The sequence below is a fragment of the Sarcophilus harrisii genome, chromosome 4, assembly GCF_902635505.1.
Source record: "Sarcophilus harrisii chromosome 4, mSarHar1.11, whole genome shotgun sequence".
Lineage (NCBI taxonomy): Eukaryota > Metazoa > Chordata > Mammalia > Dasyuromorphia > Dasyuridae > Sarcophilus > Sarcophilus harrisii.
Window position 1 is genome coordinate 310,369,994 of NC_045429.1, and position 20,383 is coordinate 310,390,376.

Here is a 20,383-nt window from a genome sequence, read left to right on the forward strand (position 1 = left end):
AAATATTCTTAAATTTTTAAATTTTACTTTTATATTTTTATAAATTACCAGTGCATATTATTAGTTTAGACATAACCAAACATTTTTGTTGCTTTCTTTCAGATTCATTCTGTGACATGGTATCAACTTTTCTGTAGACAGTAATCTTTTTCTTTATCTTTTTGTAAATTCTGTTCCTATTCCATATAACTTTAGTGCATTCCTTTAGAACATTTCTTAAGAACTTTCCCTACATATTTTTCTCACAGAGCAGCCATATTTTTATAGAGACGGGCCTTTTTTTCCCCCTAATATTTTATTCTAAGTTCAATCTTGATTCACATTCTTATGAGGATTTCCTGAATCCAAATTCTGTGTGCTATGATTAATTGTTCCTTTTAAAACATGTGGATTCTTTAAGCATCATACCTCATCAGCTAGAAGTTCTGGTGGCCTGAAATATTCTGTAAATGAATGGGACAACTACCAATTTATACAATGGTATAAGTTCTGTGCTAGTTAACCATAAACTTTGAAAAACTTCTGCAGCTTTTACTACAAGTAAGCTGTTGTTTCACAAGACTCTGGATTTCATCCTAGACTTCCTTCAAAGTAAAAAAAAATGCATTATGTTCTTGGAAAGTGTGAATAACCATGAGTATAGTATTTTTACTTCTCTGCCTAGTTACCCTACTGCTATCAAGACAATATAATGTTCCTCTAGCTCCATAGACTTCCCAATGAGATCATTTCCACTTGGGCATCAGAAATAGAATGTTCCATTCAACTTCTTCCCAATAAAGATAATAAAGTATTTTTCTACTTAGCAATCTATAAATAAATCAATAAACCAAATATAACAGCAGTACATTTGAATAGTGCTTCTGTTGCTAGTCAGCCTATCATTATGACAATTCTTTGATCTTCTTGCATACAGCAATATTTGCCTCCCACCTCCCTTTATTTTTCGTTTAGTTGTTTTTCAGTGCTTTCCAATTCTTTGTGACCCCATTTGGGGTTTTCTTGGCAAAGGTACTGGAGTTGTTTGCCATTTCCTTTTCCAGCTCATTTTACAGATGAGGAAAGGGAGACAAAGAGAATAAATGACTTTCATACAGTCATACAGCTTGTAAGTGTCTGTGTTCAGATTTGAACTCAGGAAGATGAGTCTTCCTGACTCCAGACCTGGCACTAAATCCACTGTGCCATCACCTAGCTATCAAATTCCTAGAATGGTTCTTCAATCTCTATCCTTCTAAGCTATTTAAGTAATGGAATTACTGGTAACATATTCAAAAACTGGATTTCTTGAAGATACCAAACTGTTCAATTTTCTACAGTAATCAGAAATTCTAGCATAAAGTGAGTTTAATTCTGTGTATGTACACGGGAGCAGTAAAATGACCCATTATATCAACTGCTAAGATTTTGGGATTTGAAGGGAATAGATAACGTTGAATGCATAAGGCAGATAGACACGCAGCTTGTAACGTATTTATGGAGGTTTTCCTGGCTGAAATTGTTGATCTGTATACATAGGTAAACATGGTTTAGAATTTTGATGGTCTAGAATTCTGTCAAAGAATTGTAGTATGGAATTTAGAAGAATAAAGACAGTTAAAAAGAGCTTATAGCCATAAGTCAAATAGGATAAAATGATTTACACAGGATCATACAGCTAGATTTGAACACAGGTCTTCCAGATTCTAGAGCTAGTGCTCTTGAATATCCTGAATATATTACCAACAATTCCATTACTTAATTGGCTAGAATCACTTTATCCTATTTGACTCTGTTTCCTCATCTGAAATATGATCTTGAGAAGGAACCAGTAAACAATTCAAGTATTCACCCTCCCCAAAACTATGGCTATAAGCTCTTTTTAACTGCCTTTATTCTTCTAAATCTCATACTACAATCAGTAAACAACTCAAGTACCCACCCTCCCCAAAACTATGGCAAGAGATTTAATTGTACTTTATTATTATTCCAAATATCAATTTTCTTTTTAACTTTAGCTTAAGAAATTTCTTTGAATAAATCAAATTTTTCTAAAAAAAAAAATAAAGGAAAAAATGAGTTTGAAGTGGTAAGACTAAGCAGAAATGAAAATGTGCCCCAGAAGTTAAAAAACAGAAGACTTCAGTTAATCATAGTCTTTATTAACATAAAGGCCAGAGATTTAATCAGTATCAAGAAATTCTCCCCTATAGTCATATTGGTGTGAACTTTACAAATTGTTTGCATTAAGGAAATATACATTTATTTCAAATAAGAAATATAAGCAAGTTGTGAAGAGTCAGACATTGCTATAAAAAAATTGTAAAAACTTTGGTGGTGGTGTATTTTAATTAAGAAGTTTAATTTGTGCCCATAATTACAAAAGTGTTTTGCCTGATGTACATACCAGTATCTTTAATTCTTAAAGTTAACGAAATTAGTTATAACTTGACTTTTCTATTGTTATTGTATTTTTTTTTTGCAGTGGTCAATAAGATATCTTTGAAATTAATAAATATTGCAGTGGTTGATAACTTTTATTAAAACTGTAGTAAATTTGTGAAGGGTTAAATAAATATTGGTATTTTTGCTTTTCTGGAGTATGTTATAATTGAAAATGTTTTAAGCCTATGAATTGTAGTTTGGCAATTAAAATTTTTAAATTTCTGGTTTGTACTTAGGAATAAGATTTTCAAAATTGTTCAAAGAACTAAGCAGCAGGAGTGAAGGCAGAAAATATGCCTCTAGAAAAGAATGCTATAGCTTTAAGATAAGGTAGTCAGGCACTTCATTGCACAAAACAAGATCGATTTTTGAGCAGGCTCCTACTGTTAGCCTTTTTGGAGATGGATTCTCACATTGAAAATAACATTCTTCATAATAGCGGATTTTTCCCCGAAATCCACCAAAACTGAAGAAAAATCCAAGTGACTGTTTTTAGCAGCTGTGTGTCCTGGAGTTCACTGGGGAAGCTGGCTTCCTGCAGTCCCCTATTCATCACCTGCTTCAAAGACAGCCTGGCTGGCTATAGTTTGAAGGCCAGGTAGGGTGCCATTGTGCACAGTCTGGGAGGATTAGTATCAAAGCTGCGGCAACCAGGCCCTTGGTCTCAAGCTGCCATTCAGTGTATCAGGGAGAAGCTAAGATTGGCCAAGGTCACAGTATCCAGTGTGGAGTGGACTGGGAAAGGATCCTGAGAATAGAATGCTTTTTATGAAATCATGGCGCAAGCTTGCGGCACAGCAGGTTGTCCTTCAAGAACACATACATCTATTTATAGTGGTGTACCATGGCTGATAATGAGATAATAGAGTCTTGATTTTATCATTTTATTTTTAAAAGACAACTATATATGCCATAATCCAGATGAGTATTTAACTCAGGCTTTTATTTGAGAATTCATAAAGAAACCTTTGACTGATTTCATTGCTGTATTTTATATATATATATATATATATATATATGTGTGTGTGTGTGTATATATATATGTATATGTATTTATATGTGTATCAGTAAGTGAAGGGCAGAGGACACTATTAATAATTTATAGTTTTCATCATTGCTGACCAGCAAAAGCAGGATTGATGGGACAGTATATATCAAATATGACATTTTTCTTTTTTGTATTGATCCATTTTTTGTCAACTGTTTGCAAAAAGATTTACAGAATTTGTTTAACTTATTAGAATATTGTTGCGGTAAAATCCTTCAAATTCAAGAATCCTTTAGAGATGAGGTAGTGATGATGTAAAAATAAAATTTCCAACTTGATCAAATTAAGGAAAAAATTAAGCTGTACATGAGTTGTCATGACGACAAGGATGTTCTGTTGATGAACTGTACTCTTCATTGTCCAATCAGATAGTAGAGCTGAAACGGGAGCATGAACAGGAGAAGACGCACCTATTCCAGCAGCATAATACAGAGAAGGACTGCCTAGTCCGAGATCATGAACGGGAAATTGAAAAACTGGAAAAACAGCTCCGCGCTGCCAATATGGAGCATGAAAATAAAATTCAAGAGTTGAAGAAACGAGATGCACAGGTAATTATCAATAATATTTGATGAAACGGGTGCCTTAAGAAAAAGTCATCAGCGTTTAAATGTATTTTCAGTATTCTTGATTCACGCTGTTTGATCATTTGCAAAACTGACATATAAACGTGATTTTTTTTGTTTTCTTTTGGCCCTCTCATGTTTTGTTGCAGAATAAGGCTTTAAGTGCAAAAACCACAGGTAGCCAGATTAAAAATCCCATGGTGCGCTATAACTTGGCCTCTTGTTTATAATCTTGTCTCAGTTTCTTTCATGATGGATTTTTTTTAAAGGTATCCATCCTCACCCCTCCCTTCAGCCTTAGTAAATCCCTATGAAATACATCTGGGTCAAGCCATTGCTTTTTGTTTTAATCTCTGCAGGTAACCATAAATCATTTATTTTAATATCTGACTTTTTTTCTTCAGTGTTGCTTTTTTTTTTCCATTGTACTGTTTGATTAGATTGATTATATGATGATTAACTTAAAATGATTTAATGGAATAGTTATTTCCCACCAGGTTGTTTGTTGTTATTTTTCCTACATACAGAGTATACTCCCCACCCCACCCCCAACCCTCCAGCTTCCATCTCTGTGGTCCCTGTTGGAAGCCATTTGGCAGAATAACCCCCAGCTGTGGTAGCATTTGACTCTTCAAACTTATAGATGAAATGTACACTGTCAGCATGGAAAATGATCTTTATAAATTTTCTGATGAAAAAATAATCTGATTGTGAAGCTATGTTTTTGATATTGTACTTTCTTATGGGTATATTTAATCAAAGGCCTGTATGCTTCCAGTTAAAGTATGCTGTGAATATTAATAGAAGGACATTAAAGGTAAATTATAACACAGAAAATAATTTTATTACCTAATTCCATGTAGAATCATTGTGGTAGGCTGCATCTAAAGAACTCTTTTCTTCATGAAATGTTACCATAGTACTCACTCCGCAATAAGATTTTCCTTTCTTTCCACCCTCAAGGTGATGATGTAATTCCCTGGCGATAACATCTCCCTATTTTTTTGTTATGACTTGTGTTTAAGTAGTATCACAATTATTTAAACATAATAATGTTACTAAATAAAATGTTGTAAATGGGTGTAGGAAAACTAGGCGGTAATGGAATAAGTCAGGGTTATTGGTTATTTCTTTTTTTGATTTGATTCTGGATAGTCTTTTATTTGAATAGCTGCTACCCATACATAATCTCTACCAAAATATATTCATAGAGGAGAATTATAATCAATCTATATCATGATAGCATTTTAACTTTAAAAGAAGTAATTTCAGTTATCATATATTGTAAGAAAATACTCAGGTGATCAGTGCTATACATTTTGTAAATCTACTTTTTTACTAATTGTTAAAGCCTTTATAAAATATATGCTAGTTTTTTGGAATAAATTACTTAGTGATTTTGTAAATACTCAAAAAATTTATATTTTCACCTATGCCAGACCACACTGTTGTCTTCCATAACAAGACTGAGTTTGACGTTTAATAAGTACAGTATTATTATATACCATTGAATTTACTAAGTATTGCTATAGAATTCAGTTATTATTTATATAAGCTTCCAACTACTTACCATTTTATCTTTATAAGGAAGGGTGGTACCAGCATAATTTCTGGTAAATAAATTTTGAGAAAATCTTTGTGCTTTTATGCCTATAGTAAATGTAATTTAGGGTGTGGTTCAACCAGTGGTTATAAGATATGGTAGACTTTGGAAATATAAAAGATTTAGCCCCCCTGATTCTATAAAAATGAAAATTTGATGGCTTATTAGTGTCTCTTGTTATCGAAGTAATAAATATAAAAACTACCAAGCTTATTCAAATATCATATTTTAGAACTATATGTTTTTATGGTTTATATGTTGGCATATTTTAATTGGTACCCTGACAATATCAGGAAGCTGTACACAAAGAATTTTTCTGACCAAAATCTGTCTCTTTTTTTTGTGCAGGTTATGAATTAGAAAATATTTCATTTTCACCAAAATCCAAAGTAGTTATTAATTTAAAACATTAGCATATCTAATACTATGCTTTCAAAATACTTGGAAATAATAATCTACTTTTGATTTTACATTGTGAATATTACTTCAGGATCCTTTCCTTGAAATTTTCAATTATGCTTCCTCAAATTTATGTTCTGAAAAAGCATATGATTATACATTTTAAATGCATGACCACCGATCAATCAAAAGAAAATAATCAAAAAATACATTTTTGAAACAGATTTTCTCAAATTAATTGACATATCTTCTGGAAATAAAAGCATATTATATAGGAAATCCAGAATTTTTTTTCTTTATCCTGTTCCAAATAAGAATTTGTTTTTCTAGTTACTTATTTTGCTTTATCATCATAGTAATAAAAATCTTGTGAGAAACACTATTTAAGTACATTCCTCCCACCAACTCCGAAGAGCCAAATGAATAATTTTCTTGATATGAAATATCTTATTTGATAATTTTATTCTATCAAAATATTGAAGTGATATTATTACAAATATGAATTTCCATAATTTAGCTTCTTCCTAATATGTATATTATTATAATAAAACATTAAAATTCAGAAATGTTATCCCACAAACATGAAATCCTTTTTGTTGAATACATTATCAAAAACACGTTACCACAATAATCTACATTTTTGTGATTTTTAAAAATTGAAAATTAAGTATGCTACTACTATGTATACTAGTTTTTTTTATTTTAAATCATTTTAATGTTGATATATTAAAATCATATTTTACTTGTAATGTATATAAGAAAATTAATGATTTGATGAGAATAATTGATCTTGGTTTAATATTTCTTGAATTTTAATTGTTTTCTCTCTTTTGGAGTATTTCCACATCTTTATACCTACCTGAGGTAATTAATTTTAAAAAAGAATCACCAACCTAATCTTTGGAGTATTAGAAGCCAAAATATTTTGTTATTCCTAATCTCTTCTTCAGTAGCTCTACTATTTCTAAAGATAGTACATTATATTTATTAGAATCACTTTAAGAAATGATGGTTCCATTTTATTGATGAACTAACTAAATAAAAAATCCTGTAAAAACAATCTGAGAAGAGTGGCTTCACTATCATAAATTTATATTATATTCTGATCTTTATTATGGGCATAATAATTGTAGTATAATCTAAAAGTTTCACTTGCCTTCTTGCTATTAGTAATGTCTTATTGAATAAGACAACTACAAATTTTAGCTCCTGTGGCTTCTTGATTGGTCTGGTCATTTGGGACTCAATGCTTGTAGGGATTGCTTAATCTTCTTTTATGTAGGTAGTTTTTTTATATAAACCTTAAAGGTTTGGTCCAGGCAATTGTTCTCAGGTAGCTAGCTGTTGCCTCTGTGAACTATTGGAGAAACTAATTCCTGTAACCAAAATAGTCACTATTGTTTTATAAAAATTAAATGAGGCATAATTACGGAAACCTATTGGATATCTCTAAAGATTCATTAAACTTGGTATCTAATTACAATCCTATCTTTCCAGGAAAAGGAATTCTAGACCACCAGCAATAGATTTGTTTTTCCTCTCAATTGAAAGTCATGATTCAGATATTACCAGTTTTATACATAATAATGGATAAAGAAGTTTAATTTTGGGGGGGGGAGAGAAATATTAGTTCAAATAAGTAGATTTATTTTTAATGATTCTATAAAATAAAATCCCCTGTATTTCTTTTTCTTTCCCTTGTTCTTGATAAAAGAACTCTATTTTTAAAGCATTTTATTTTAAAATCTTATGGTAAAGTTTCATCCAACAAAATGATCTCCATTATTTCATGTATACATAAGTAGTGTGTTATATGAATGAACAGCATCTTGTAATATATCCTTTAATGATGCATTTTTTTATGGCCCACAAGAAATAAATGATGTATGACCTGGTATTATCTTCACATGTCTGTCATTTTTGTGACTATGAAGATATTACCTGTTATCTGTATCATTTGAAAAATCCTGCTTTTTCTTATACTTTTACTAGGAAAACCTTTAATACATATATAAACTATTTACATAAAGATGTCATAGAGTTGTTTGATGTTGTCTTAATTGCCTTTTTTATTGGTAATAGTGTATTATTTTTTCACTTAATTTCTTTGATTATCTTAAGAATCCATTTCCACACATCCTCAAAAATCTGTCTTCATGGATTTTCTTTATGATTCCTTGCCTTTGAAGATTTCCTTGCCTTTATTTCCATTTCTAATTCTTCATACGGTACAAACCAAATTGAGATGTTCAAATGCCAATATTTAGTATCCCAATGTTGACAAATCTGTTTTTATCTTTTTTATTATCTTCCTTCAAGTTTCACCCATAAATGATCTTGTACTGATATGGCTGAGTTTGGTCTCATACCAAGGTCTCTGAAAACTCATTTTTCTTTTCACTGCTTCTCACCATTTGAAAAGAACATATTGATTATAATCCTTCATAACCCTTCATATGATTGCATTATGCAAATAAATACATGCTTTGAACCACTGTTGCCCTTAGATGGTATGGCTCTCTACTTGGCAAAGAGATAATTGATTAGCTATTGTGGTTTGTAAGTTCTTTTAGCCTTCTTATATTATTAATTGCTTTACATCAGTTAAAATTACTTATGAAATATTATTCCTCTGACATCTTTTCTCTTGTGCATTTATTATTTTCAGGATGAGGGGTTTGTTTGAATAAGTCAGATCGGAGCTATTATACTTGCATGTCATGTTTTATTTTCATATTTATCCCTATAATTTGATATTGCTTTTGTGCTCTGGTCTAATAAGTCAGTAGTATGACTACATACTCAGTAACTAGTAATTTTCTGTAAAGATATTTTAATTTCACTCATTATGATAATGTCTAACATTCACCATATTAATCACTTTCCAACTCTTCTTGAAAAGAAAAAAGAAAGTATCCATGATATATATATATATATATATGGCTTCTCTGTAGTCTACAGGCTTTAATTTCTTTTGTTTTTTATTCCTGGTGAATGTCAACTGATTTTGGAGGAACTTGATTCTTCCAAACTTGGTTCTTATTTTTCTTATTTTATGCATTTCCTTGTCCGGAGAATTCATCACTCAATGAGTAGCCAACTAGTGATGATCTTCTCTTTACAAGTGTAAGTAATTCTTTGGATACCAGATATACTCTGTTGCCAGGAACATACTAACATGAGAATATGCTGGAAATTATGCTTCAGGAATCCAGAATCAAAAACATACCACAATGAATTATGAAATTTGAACTATTAAGATCTCATATATTGGGCAGCTAGATGGTGCAGTGAATAGAGCACTGGGCCTATATTCAGAAACACTCTTCATCTAGTTCAAACCTAGCCTCAGATACTTCCTAGCTGATCCAGGTTAGATCATTTAACCTGTTTACCTCACTTTCCTCATCTATAAAAATGAGCTGGAGAAGGAAATGGCAAACCAATTAAGTATTTTTGCAAAGGAAACCCCAAATTAGATCATGAAGAGTCGGACATGATTGAAAAACAACTAAACAACATACTTTAAAAAATCATAATTGTATTACAGAAGTTTCAGTGAATTTTAGAATTGAAACATAAGAAATAACTTCAAATTTAACTTCATGTCTTTGATGAAAGAGATTATTAATTTTTACAATTAGATAAATTATTCTGCTGGATAAATTTTACATTCTGAAAATATACATACATACATACATGTAACTGCAGATTTTAAACCAGTTCATACCTGTAATCATTTGTATGCTAATAGCATATCATTTTTTGAAATCAGAGCACTAAGGAATATGAATTAGTATAAAAAATGAAAACTTTTAAAGTAGCTCTGTAAAATGTAAAGTGACATTAATTTATTAGTTTATTTAAAATGTCATTGGTTCCTTTAGAAATTTGCATCCCCGTATTATTAAGGCCCTACCTCTTGGCTCTAAGGAAATATGTATTTATTAATTGTTATCCGTGACCTTTATTGTTTGATGACTTAGAAATCAAATTCATTTTAGTGATCCTTTCATTTTATTATTATATTGTATATATATTTTCCTATTTCTGCTTATATTTGTTTGCTCTCTATGCTTATCTGAATTTGTTTTCCTTGTCTTATTACTCCAATTACCATTTCTATAATATAGCAAAAACTAGACATAACAGACATAACTAGACATAATTTATTCCCAATTTTATTGGGAATAAAAGTTATTCCCAGTCTTCTCTTCCCTTCTTAAGCTTCTCACACCTTTTTATTCCCATTCCTAAGATAAAGACCTTGCTTTTTACTTTACTATAAAAAAAATGTCATTTCACATGAAAGTCTTCTTTCTTTTCACCTCATAGCTTTTTGTACAAAATTCCCTTATTCTCCTTTCACTGGGTTTCTGATAATGAAATAATCCTTTTCATTACTGAGGCCAACACTGTTATAAGGATGCTTCCTTCTTTCTGCCTTATCTTTTAGATAGAAATAAACAAACAAACAAAACTTCATTACAACTTACCACTTCCCCAGGCTATCATCATATATCTTTCCTCCCTTTCTCAGGGACAATCTTAGAATAAAATTTCCTACATAAGTGCTTCAGCTTCTTTTCTTCTTACTTTTTATCTTTCTGCAGTCTCCCTCCTGACCAATTGCCTAACTGAAACTACACTTTCCAAAGTTACCAGTGATCTCTTAATTGCAATTGCAATTTATTCCTTTGGTCATCTTTAGATCTCATTCTTCTCAGCTTGTCTGCTTCAGTGACAGTTTACCACTATTTCTTTCATAAATATTTTCTCTCTCTTTTTTTAATGGTAGCATTGTTTCCTGTTACTCTTGCCTATCCAAATGTTATTTTTTCCCCCTTCATTTCCTTTGCTATCTCATCATGCTAACTGTAGTTTTCTCCTTGGCTTTTTCTTCTTTATTTCTATACTCTTGGCAGCTTGGTCAGCTCCCAGAAATTCAACTGTCATTTCTATGTGAATGATTCATAGATAGGTAGATAGATAGATAGATATGTGTATATGTTTATGTACAGCTTTAGTGCCACTTCATTTGCCTATTAAACATTTCAAATTGAATTTCCTGGAAACTCCTTGAAGTCAGTATATCCAAATTAAACTCAGATCTTCTCTTCTAGACTTCCCTATTTCTCTAAAGAGAAACACTATTTTTCTGGTTTCCTTGTTTATTAACCTGGCATTATCCTTAACTCCTCACTCTTTCCTATTTATATATCCCCTTATTTACCAAATCTTGCTATTTCTACCTTTACTGTACTTCTCATATCTGATCCCTTTTTTCTGCTTACACAACTATTGCCTTAGTTCAGAACTTTGTTACTTGCCAAAGTTATTTCAATAGTTTTCTTTCTTTTCTTTTTTTGGGGAAGGGGGAGAAGAAGGAGAGGAGCAATTAGGACTAAGTGACTTACCAAGGTCACCCAGTTTATTTTGATTACTGTCTAAGGCCAGATTTGAACTCAGATCCTACCCACTCCAGGGCCAGTTCATTGTGCCATCTAGTTACCCCATCCATTCCAGTAGCTTTCTAAGTAGCTTCCCTGTCTCTACTGACTCTCCTCTCCAGTCCTTCCTACAAACTGCTGCTAAAGTTATTATATTTAAATTTAAATCATGTTACTCAGTCTATTCCAATATTTCCTTATTGCCAGTCTCTTCCACAAACTAGGCTTAAGCTATTTTAAAAATTTTGTTGGATGTCACTTTTTATCTTACACTTCTGAGAGAAAACCTCAAACTAATCTTCTCTCTCTTACATATGATACTCCAGTATCTTCTTTGTGCCTTTTTTAGTATATTTGTCCTCCTACCCCTGTGCCTAGGATATAGGCCCTCTTTATTCTTAACTTGAAGAATCTCTTTTCTCTTTAAAGAATTGCTTCAACATGAAGCCTTCCAAATACTAGTATCTTATTTCCTTTAAAGAGTTTATATTCATTTATATTTATTCTGTTGCCATAAGTTTTTCTTTATTTAAATGTGGTTGGAAATAGAATTATTTCTTTCTTTATACTTGTATCCTTTCCATCTAGCACAATCTGTCCTCAGAGGCAAAGGCCAATCTTTCCAGATTTACTAGTTCAGACAGAATCACAGCTTTATTTACTTAAATTTCATGAACCAATGATCTATAATGTGGGATGTAGAGAAATCTTTATGTGTAATCAATCAATATTGTTTAGTATTAAAGAGAACATTTGATGATGTATATTAGAATGCTTTGCAAAAGAAAACGCTTATAACAATTTACGTTATCTACTTTTAGAAAGCATATACTATTTAACTGATTTTGAAGCTATTATTATGATCCAATTTGTATTTTCAGTTTATTTAGATGCAGATGTTACATTATAGTTTCATTGTAGGATATTAATATATCTTATTTAAAGCATAAATGTTTGCTATAAATGTAAAAAAATATATAAACATATGTATATATAAATATAAAACAAATAAATAGCACCACAAAGTGCTATATAGAAATTTCCCTTAAAAAAATCCATTCTTATACATTATCATTCAATGAAAGCATTGAAAAAATGTAATGTAACTTTAAATGAGCAATTTAGTATTCTACCAATATCAGTTTGCAAAGGTTATAATCAGCTTCCTTAGTGAGAAGGGAAGAAATTCTCATTTAAAGTAAATTGTATTCTTTAGTGTAATCTAGTCAAATGTTCAATACTGTGATTTAGAGATATATTTATGAAAATGCTTTCATTATTCTATTGTATACTTAATTAGGGGGAATTCTGTAAAAATATTTTGCAATGAAGTATAATCTTTTTAAGTCATTAGATTTCTTTCTCCATTGTACAGATATTTTCTGTCTTATAAACATATGTAGTATTTAATCTTTAATTTAATTTAAAACAGAAAATTTGGCCTGTGGAAATTTTTTTAAAAAATTAAAATGTTAATTTAAGTAAAACATATTTACTAGGTCAAAACCAAAATGATGTTAATTTCCTTAAGACTAAATTTACCTCTACTTATAAAAATATATTTTAGTTTTTTTTTTCAGTACGATGCATATTTTTAAAAAGTGTCCATTACCATAGAAACTACATTTAATGATATGTAGTTTTAGATACCATGAATTCTTTTAGAGAAAGGCTTTTCCATGATTACATGGAATACATCTTACTGAAATTAGTTGTATATTAAGTAGTAATGAGTTAATTTTGAGAGCATTTTTTTTTTTTTTTTTGGTAAATCTTAGTAATGAATTAATTTTTAAACATTGTTCTTGGAAAGGCAAAATAAAATAATAAAAAATTTAGAGAATATAATTTCTTTTCTGTACAGTAATGAAAATTGATTGTAATGCAAGAAAATAACAGAATTACAGAATTTTGAGAGGTGGAAAGAGTCTCAACAACTATCTGGCTTAAAAGTTCTTAATCTTGTGTGTGTGTGTGTGTGTGTGTGTGTGTGTGTGTGTATGTGTCATGGACCCTTTTAGCAAACTGGTGATGGCTAAGAAGCCCTTTTCAAAATAAGGTTTTTAAAAGCATAAAATAAAATACATGGGATTAACAAGGAGATTTTGTTTTTTAAAAAAGATGAGTTTTTCCCATTGAAATTCACAGACCCAGAGATTCCTTAGGGATTCAGAATACCCGATCTTGTCTAACTCATATCTGAAAGGAATCCTAGCCACACCTAGTCTCTGCTTGAAGATTTCCAAGGAGAGGCAACCCACCATTTCTCCAAGCAGCCTTTTCCACTTTTGGAAAGCTCTAATTGTTAGAAAGGTTTGTCCTAATTGCAATTGCTAACCTTGGTTTTTGGTTCTTCACTCTATGACTGAGTAGAAGAATTCTAGTTTTTCTTTCAAATGACAGTCTCCTCTGGCTAAGATGTTAGTGCATTAGGTGGGCTATAAAGGAGTTCAACTCTTACAAATACAGAACAAATTAAACTTTAAAAATCTACTAAAGAGTATAATGATAAAACCAATTAAAAGTGGTTAAAAGCTTTTTTGCTCTTCCATACAGTTCATGAATATACAAGAACATCAAGCACAACTTGCATGCATCTAGGATTTGTAGGAGGAGATAGGGCCTGACTAATGCCCAATAAAGGACCCAGGCATCCCACCTGAGCAGTGGCAGGAGACCTAGATTTAGTGCTCATGCAGCATAACCCTTGGTAGTCCAGTTCCAAGTCAGGAGATGGGCCAGACCAATATTTAAGTACTCTGCCCTCTCCAGAACTCAGGTAGTTTATACAAAAAATGTAGGAGAGAGGGATAGACCAAGCTTTAAGGGAGCTCACTCCTACTGATGCTGTTGTTTATCCTTCATTTTTGAAGTGGACCATGACATTAAGATGGTGGTATCATGATTTGTAATTGAATTGGATTTAAGTGATGCTTAACTATGCATAGTCACCGGTTTTACTATCTCTTCTGGAGCCATTTGGGTCCAGTGTCAAGATATAGATCAGAATGACTGGAGATGGCCCAGTGATAACAGGGAAAGCATGAAGGACAATACCTGGGAGACAAAACTCACATATCTTGCAAGAGTCATACCACTAGCAAGGTCTGTATTGTTTCATCATGGCTTATTAGCAAGGGATAGAATTAACTTAAGATCTGAACTATGTAAGGAAAAGGAAAGGAACATAAGCCAAAACCCAACTTGAGCTATCAGGAGACTTATTCTAAATTCAGGAATTCACAAAGCAAGTCTAGGCATCTCATTGGATAAAGCAGAGTCTGCTGATGGAGCACAAAGCTTCAGTCCAAAAATTGAGGCTTTGAAATATGAGTAAACAGAAGAAAATGCCAAACATAATGCTTTGAGAGAAGACAAACAAAAGTATCATGATGTGAAATATTTAATACCTGAATACTTAGAATGATAGAATTGATAACAGTAAACTGTTATCAGTAATTTAAAATTAAATTAAATTAAATTAAAATTTAAAAAGTAATTTAAGAGGAAAACACAATATTTCAAATTAAAAATCTATTTTGTCATGTTAATTTTCACATACACACACAGAGACAGACACAAAAATTCTTCAGAAACTTTCAAACCCACACAAATTAAGCTGATCATAATTTTTGCCTTTTAGAGTTCCAAAAACTTTATGCTATATTTAGAACTGTAATTTTATTTTTGTGCTAGACATGGTTTTCCCCATTTAAAACAGATGGAAAATTCTATCAAAATTAAATTTTGTTCTCTCTAGCAATGGCTTAGAAGGGTTTTTAAAGTCTTTATTAATTGCTTGCATAATTTTATAATTTTTGCTTTCTTTTTATATTTAGGATCATATATAGAAAGCAACAAAAAATCTTGAAAAGAAAAATTAATTTTTTGTGTGTTTTATTTGTTTTGATATTCTTGACATTTTGTTCTTCCAAATTAATTTTGTTATTATTTTTCCTAACTCATAATATATATATATATATATATATATATATATATATATATATATATATATTTAATAATTAGGATGGCACAAACATTTTGTTTTAGGTAAAACTGTCATTTTTATATATTGATTTTACCTACCCATGACAAATTACTCCCTCTCTAGTGATTTAAATCTGGTCTTATTTGAATAAAAAAATTTTTTATAGTTATGTTTATGTAATTCCTGGGTTTGTCTTGATAGATCTCTTCCCAGGTATTTTATAGTATCCAAAAGTCATTTTAAATAGGATATCTCTTACTTTTCTCCTTGCAGAGTTTTATTGATGATATGTAAAAAATGCTGATAATTTATGTGGATTCATTTTATATCCTGAGACATTGTTAAAATTATTAATTAGTTTAACCATTTATTGAGTCATTTTGATTTTCCAAACTCATAATCATATTGTCAACAAAAAGAAATACTTTTATTGCCTCATTGCCCATTCTGATTTCTTTTATTTGTTTTTCTTCTCTTATTGCTATTTCTAGGATTTCTAATACAACACTAAATAGTGTTTGTGACAATGAGAATCTTCGTTTTGTTCCTGATGTTACTGGGAAGGTTTCTAGCTTGTTTCCATCACAAATAATGCTTGCTTATAGTTTTAGTTAATGTTTCTTATTATTTTAAGGAAAAACGCCCATTTGTAACTATGTTTTCTAATGTAATTAATAGGAATAAGTGTTGTATTTTATTAAAAGCTTTTTCTGACTTTATTGACACATTTATATAATTTATGTTACTTTTGTTATTGATGTAATCATTTTTAGTTATAGTATATTGTTGTAGTTGTAGCATTATACTTAGGGTTTTTGCATTCATTTTTATTAATGAAATTGGTTTGTAATTTTCTTACTCTGCTTCTGTTTTTCCTGATTTAGGTATCTGTACCATATTTGTTTAATAAATTTTGCCTGTTATTCCAGATACTTTGTTTAATATTAGAATTAGGTGATCTTCAAATGTTTGGTAGAATTCACTTTTAAATCCATCTGGCCTAGTGCTTTTTTCTTAGGAAATTTATTTATGGCCTGGTCAATTTCTTTTTCTAAAATAGGTTTGTTTAGATATTCTATTCTCTTTTCTGGTAATCTAGGCAGTTTAATTTTTTTGGTAAATATTCTTCATTTCACTTATTGATAAATTTATGGGTATATAATTGGGCAAGGTAATTCATAATTACTTTGATTTCCTCTTTGATAGTGATATATTCATCTTTTTAATTTTTAATACTAGTGATTGGGTTTTTAAAAAATCTTTTAAAAATCATATTCCACAGTGGTTTATCTTTTCTATTTTTTATGGAAAAATAACTTCTAATTTTATATATTAATTCAACAGTTTTCTTACAATCAATTTTATTAATCTCATCCTTAATTTTTAGGCTTTCCAATTTAATGTTTAATTGGAGATTTTAATTTGTTTTACTTTTTCAGTTGTATACTCAATTTATTGATCTGTTCTTTCTCTATTTTCTTGATAAAGGCATTTGAAAATATAGGTTTTTGGAGATTTAGGCATTTATTGATATAGGTATATTTGGAGATATGAATTTTCCTCTGATTACTGCTTTTGCAGCATTCCTTAAATTTTAATATTGTCTCATTAGTATAATTCTCTTTTGTGGAATTATTATTTTTATGATTTATTCCTTAATACTCATTTTTTAAGATTAGATTGCTTTGAGGCAGCTAGGTAGCACAGTGGATATAGCACCAGCCCTGAAATCAGGAGGACCTGAGTTCAAATCTTGTGTCAGACACTTAACACTTCCTAGCTGTGTGACCCTGGGCAAGTTGCTTAAACCCAACTGCCTTAGCATAAACAAAACAAAACAAAAAAAGATTGGATTGCTTAGTCTCCAATAAGTTTTTAATTTGTGTTTTCATGGTCCCTTATTGAAGATAATTTTCATTGCATGGATAATCAAAAGGATATATTTAATATTTCTGTTTTTCTGCATTAACTATAATGTTTTTATGCCCTAATATATGACCATTGTTTATAAAGATCCAAGTACTGCTAAGAAAAGATTTATTCCTTTGTATTTCCATTCAGTTCTCTCCAGTTTGCTATCATATCTAACATTTAATATTTTAGTCACTTCTACTTCTTTCTTATTTATTTTTTATTAGATTTACCTAATTCAATTAAATGAATTTATTAAATCTGGGAGAGGAAGATCCTTAAAGTTTTTTTTTTTTTTTTTTTTTTTTTTAACCAAAACAGAAATGATACCCTAACAATGAATGGCCAATTGGGGTTTGGCCTGGATCTATTGTTGGCCAATTAATGAAGGTCAGAATGGTTTGGGTTTAAAGTATGATCCTTTTTTTTTTTTTTTTTTTTTTTTTAATTTAATAGCCTTTTATTTACAGGATATATACATGGGTAACTTTACAGCATTAACAATTGCCAAACCTCTTGTTCCAATTTTTCACCTCTTACCCCCCCTCACCCCCTCCCCTAGATGGCAGGATGACCAGTAGATGTTAAATATATTAAAATATAAATTAGATACACAATAAGTATACCTGACCAAAACGTTATTTTGCTGTAGAAAAAGAATCAGACTCTGAAATATTGTACAATTAGCTTGTGAAGGAAATCAAAAATGCAGGTGTGCATAAATATAGGGATTGGGAATTCAATGTAATGGTTTTTAGTCATCTCCCAGAGTTCTTTTTCTGGGCATAGCTAGTTCAGTTCATTACTGCTCCATTGGAAATGATTTGGTTGATCTCGTTGCTGAGGATGGCCTGATCCATCAGAACTGGTCATCATATAGTATTGTTGTTGAAGTATATAATGATCTCCTGGTCCTGCTCATTTCACTCAGCATCAGTTCATGTAAGTCTCTCCAGGCCTTTCTGAAATTATCCTGTTGGTCATTTCTTACAGAACAGTAATATTCCATAATTTTCATATACCACAATTTATTCAACCATTCTCCAACTGATGGACATCCATTCAGTTTCCAGTTTTTAGCCACTACAAAAAGGGCTGCCACAAACATTCGTGCACATACAGGTCCCTTTCCCTTCTTTATAATCTCTTTGGGATATAATCCCAGTAGTAACACTGCTGGATCAAAGGGTATGCACAGTTTGATAACTTTTTGAGCATAGTTCCAAACTACTCTCCAAAATGGTTGGATTCATTCACAACTCCACCAACAATGCATCAATGTCCCAGTTTTCCCGCATCCCCTCCAACAATCATCATTATTTTTTCCTGTCATCTTAGCCAATCTGACAGGTGTGTAGTGGTATCTTAGAGTTGTCTTAATTTGCATTTCTCTGATTAATAATGACTTGGAGCATCTTTTCATGTGACTAGAAATAGTTTCAATTTCTTCATCTGAGAATTGTCTGTTCATATCCTTTGACCATTTTTCAATTGGAGAATGGCTTGATTTTTTATAAATTAGAGTTAATTCTCTATATATTTTGGAAATGAGGCCTTTATCAGAACCTTTGACTGTAAAAATATTTTCCCAGTTTATTGCTTCCCTTCTAATCTTGTCTGTGTATGATCCTTAAGAAAGAAATCTAGCCAATAAATCCCAAGATATCTTGGGAGAGCTCAGTGATCAAAAAAAAAAAATTAAGAATATCCATAGGTAAGGATATGGTACCCTAGAAGAAAAGAGAAAGAAGGAAGGAAAGAAGTGAGGAAGGAAAGAAGGAAGAAAAGGAAAAAGGAAAGAAGGAAGAAAGGAGTAAAAGAAAGGAAGGGAGAAAGTAAAGAAGGAAGAATGAAAAGAAGAAAGGAAGGAAGGAAGGAAGGGAGGGAGAGAGAAAGGAAGGAAGGTTGCTGTGACTCAGCTGCCTTTAGGGATTTTTGTTTATTGTGTTAGACAAATCTTCATGACAGGAGGTTGGGTCTTTCCCAAAATTCTCTCAAGTTGTCTTAGGAAAACAACTGTTTTCCCCTCAATTTTAATAATTTCTACTATACAAAGTTCATTTTGAGGTGTAATTTTACCTTCTTTGTAGGAGAATATTGGCAAACTTTATATTTCTTTTCTTATTTCCCTAAGAATTTTCTTAAAATTCTGAGTTTGTTTTTCCAAAACAGAAACTTAAAATTAGAATTTCTCCACATTCTAATTTATGTCATTTATTATTTTTCTCAATATAGTTATATTGTCATATAACTAAATTATTATCTCAAATTCATAAAATGAATCGAAATAAGATCCATTCTATAATTTATTATTTATTTTACCTATTATCATATAATTGATATTTATAAGTTTAAAAATATTTAAAGTGAACTTTTTACTAGTTTTTGAAAATATTTTTTCTTTAAGACTTTTGATAATTTGATATATTGAATTGAGAAATTAAAAAACCCTTCAGTTTTACAAAATGGGTTTAGTATATATTTTTTTAAAACAAAGACACTTTCCATAAAGATGAAGAAATGATGGTATATTCTAAGAAAAAAAAAATAATAGTATGAGATCCAAGTACTTAAATACAGTATAGAAAGAATTCTGACCATCTATGGCAAAAATGACAACATATTAACTCAGGTGAAAAGAGAAGAAATTAGAGACTAGAGTATAGCCTATACCTAAGAAAATGAAAATTAATATCTTAGATCTTATTTATGATCTTAAATAGATTTCATATTCAGTGAGGCAAAAGGATATTTTTTTTTCCTTTTTAAAGCATATTTATTATCTTTTTCCTTGAAAAAACAGAACTTCCTGGTTATTTATTAGTAAAGTTTGGTTAGTCAACAAGCATTTATTAAGTGCTTACTATGTGTAAAGAAAGGCAAAATATTGTTCTTGTTCTCAGGGAGTCTCACATTTTAATAAAGGAAGTGATATGGGAAGAATTATGCAGGTATTATATACAGTGTAAATGGTAGATTATCTCCTGAAGGAAT

General features: G+C 30.6%; 1 protein-coding gene across 13 annotated transcripts in view; it reads left to right on the forward strand.

Annotated features, from left to right (window-relative positions):
* CEP112 (centrosomal protein 112) overlaps positions 1 to 20,383 on the forward strand; it is a 605,978-nt gene that overhangs the window by 275,703 nt on the left and 309,892 nt on the right. For all 13 annotated transcript variants that reach the window (XR_004233797.1, XM_031965673.1, XM_031965672.1 and 10 more), the window contains one exon: positions 3,841 to 4,023. Coding sequence is in view for 12 of the 13 variants with exons in the window: in XM_031965673.1 (XP_031821533.1) it covers positions 3,841 to 4,023 (183 nt within the window). In the remaining variant the exon portion in view is untranslated. The remainder of the gene's footprint in view (positions 1 to 3,840; positions 4,024 to 20,383) is intronic.